At 49.9% G+C, this 2500-nt stretch overlaps 1 protein-coding gene across 1 annotated transcript in view; it reads left to right on the top strand.

The window, feature by feature from the left end:
- doc2g (double C2-like domains, gamma) overlaps positions 1-2500 on the top strand; it is a gene marked incomplete at both ends in the record, with an annotated part of 26608 nt that overhangs the window by 5469 nt on the left and 18639 nt on the right. The window contains one exon of the mRNA XM_080535263.1: positions 1947-2021. Coding sequence (XP_080391389.1) covers positions 1947-2021 — 75 coding nt within the window. The remainder of the gene's footprint in view (positions 1-1946; positions 2022-2500) is intronic.

Consider the following 2500-nt stretch of genomic DNA (forward strand, 5'->3'; position numbering starts at 1 on the left):
CACCACACCAACACCAACACCAACACCACACCAACACCACACCAACACCAACACCTCACCAACACCAACACCAACACCAACACCACACCAACACCACACTAACACTAACACCAACACCACACCAACACCACACCAACACCAACACCACACCAACACCAACACCATACCAACACCACACCAACACCAACACCTCACCAACACCAACACCAACACCAACACCACACCAACACCACACCAACACCACACCAACACCAACACCAACACCAACACCAACACCACACCAACACCACACCAACACCACACCACACCAACACCAACACCACACCAACACCACACCAACACAACACCAACACCAACACCATACCAACACCACACCAACACCACACCAACACCACACTAACACCACACCACCACCAACACCAACACCAACACCACCACCACACCAACACCAACACCACACCACACCAACACCAACACCTCACCAACACCAACACCAACACCACACCACACTAACACAACATCACACCAACACCACACTAACACCAACACCAACACCAACACCAACACCACACCAACACCACACTAACACAACACCACACCAACACCACACCAACACCTCACCAACACCAACACCACACCAACACCACACTAACACAACACCACACCAACACCACACCAACACCACACCAACACCACACCAACACCACCACCCACACCTCACCAACACCACCACACCAACACCACACCAACACCACACCAACACCAACACCACACTAACCACCACCACCACACTAACACCACACCAACACCAACACCACACCACCACCCACACCTCACCAACACCACACCAACACCACACCACCACCCACACCTCACCAACACCCCACAGACCGTTCAGCCACCACCTCAAACGTGACTATATGGATTTGACCTTGGATTTGAGCCGTCCTAACACTCCAACACGTCCTCCCTTATCTCTACCAATAGCCTGGAGTCTGCAAAAACAAGACAGGATTTACACAGTCAGGTGGGAGGCTAATCCATGTAGCCTCCGTACTCACAATGTACCCTCCGTAGTACTCACAATGTACCCTCCATACCCACAATGTTCCCTCCATACTCACAATGTTCCCTCCATACCCACAATGTACCCTCCATACCCACAATGTTCCCTCCATACTCACAATGTTCCCTCCATACTCACAATGTACCCTCTGTACTCACGATGTACCCTCCATACTCACAATGTAGCCTCCGTACCCACAATGTACCCTCTGTACTCACAATGTACCCTCTGTACTCACAATGTACCCTCCATACTCACAATGTACCCTCCATACTCACAATGTAGCCTCCATACTCACAATGTACCCTCAGCCAGCTTCAGCACCTGCAATGCTCTACCCTATCTCGCCCTATAATCCTATGGAGAGACGGGCTCAGCTGCAACGGAGAACACAGAGCCAGGTGGTGAGACATGGGAGAGAGAGAAAGGAAACATGAACCTTTTTTCAATGCAGAGAGAGCTCAGCCACATCCCCAGACAATACACATTGTTAAGTATTAACGCATCGCAGTCTAGCGAGCTAAATTTAGCGTGTGGTGCATAGGAAATCACACGCACACGCGCACGCACACACACACACGCATGCACTGATACTATGACTATGGTCTCATCTGAGCTTAACCCGTAGGAGTGTGTGTGTGTGTGTGTGTGTGTGTGCGTGCGTGCGTGTGTTTTCCTATGCACCACATCCTAAATGAGTAATAGAGTAGTAGAGATGGCCAGTTTGACGAGAATAGCACATGATGTTCCATGTCATGTCTAAACCCTGTGTACTGTGTGTGGAATGTGTGTATGATGACAGCTAACAGTGCAACCCCCATAACCCCTGTGTGTTGTGTGTGTGTGTGTGTGTGTGTGTGTGTGTGTGTGTCTCTAACAGGGCCTAAAGGCCATGGACTCCAATGGACTGGCCGATCCATACGTCAAACTCCACCTCCTGCCTGGAGCCAGCAAGGTCAGTGAAACCTTCCCAAAACCTTCCTTCAACATCCCCACAACCTCGCTCCAACCTACCTTCAATATCCCCACCCCCTTGCCCCAACCTATGTGCAATGTGTTCCCAACCATGCCTCAATATTCCTTCAACAATCCCACCACAACCATAAAATAAGAGGCTTGGAGATATTTTCTCCTGCAGATGTTTGTGAGTGTTTAGCTAACATAGCCTTAGCACTGGGCTGGGGCTAAACGTAGCGTGTCTGTGTCACAGTCTGTGTACAGGAGATGTTTCGCTATGTAGCTGGTTGATGTAGCATGCAGCTCTGCATTGTGGGGTATATATCACTGTCTGTGTGTGTGTGTGTGTGTGTGCGTGTGTGTGCACGCATGCGCACATGTTTGAGTTTCAATTGTCACAAGGAATAGCTACAAACAACATCTCTCAGGTGGGAGCACATGTCGGCCATCTTGGATCAAGGTTGACACAAATTAATG

Source organism: Nansenia antarctica (assembly GCF_963989245.1).
Source record: "Nansenia antarctica genome assembly, chromosome: 6".
In the NCBI taxonomy this organism is placed as follows: Eukaryota; Metazoa; Chordata; class Actinopteri; order Argentiniformes; family Microstomatidae; genus Nansenia; species Nansenia antarctica.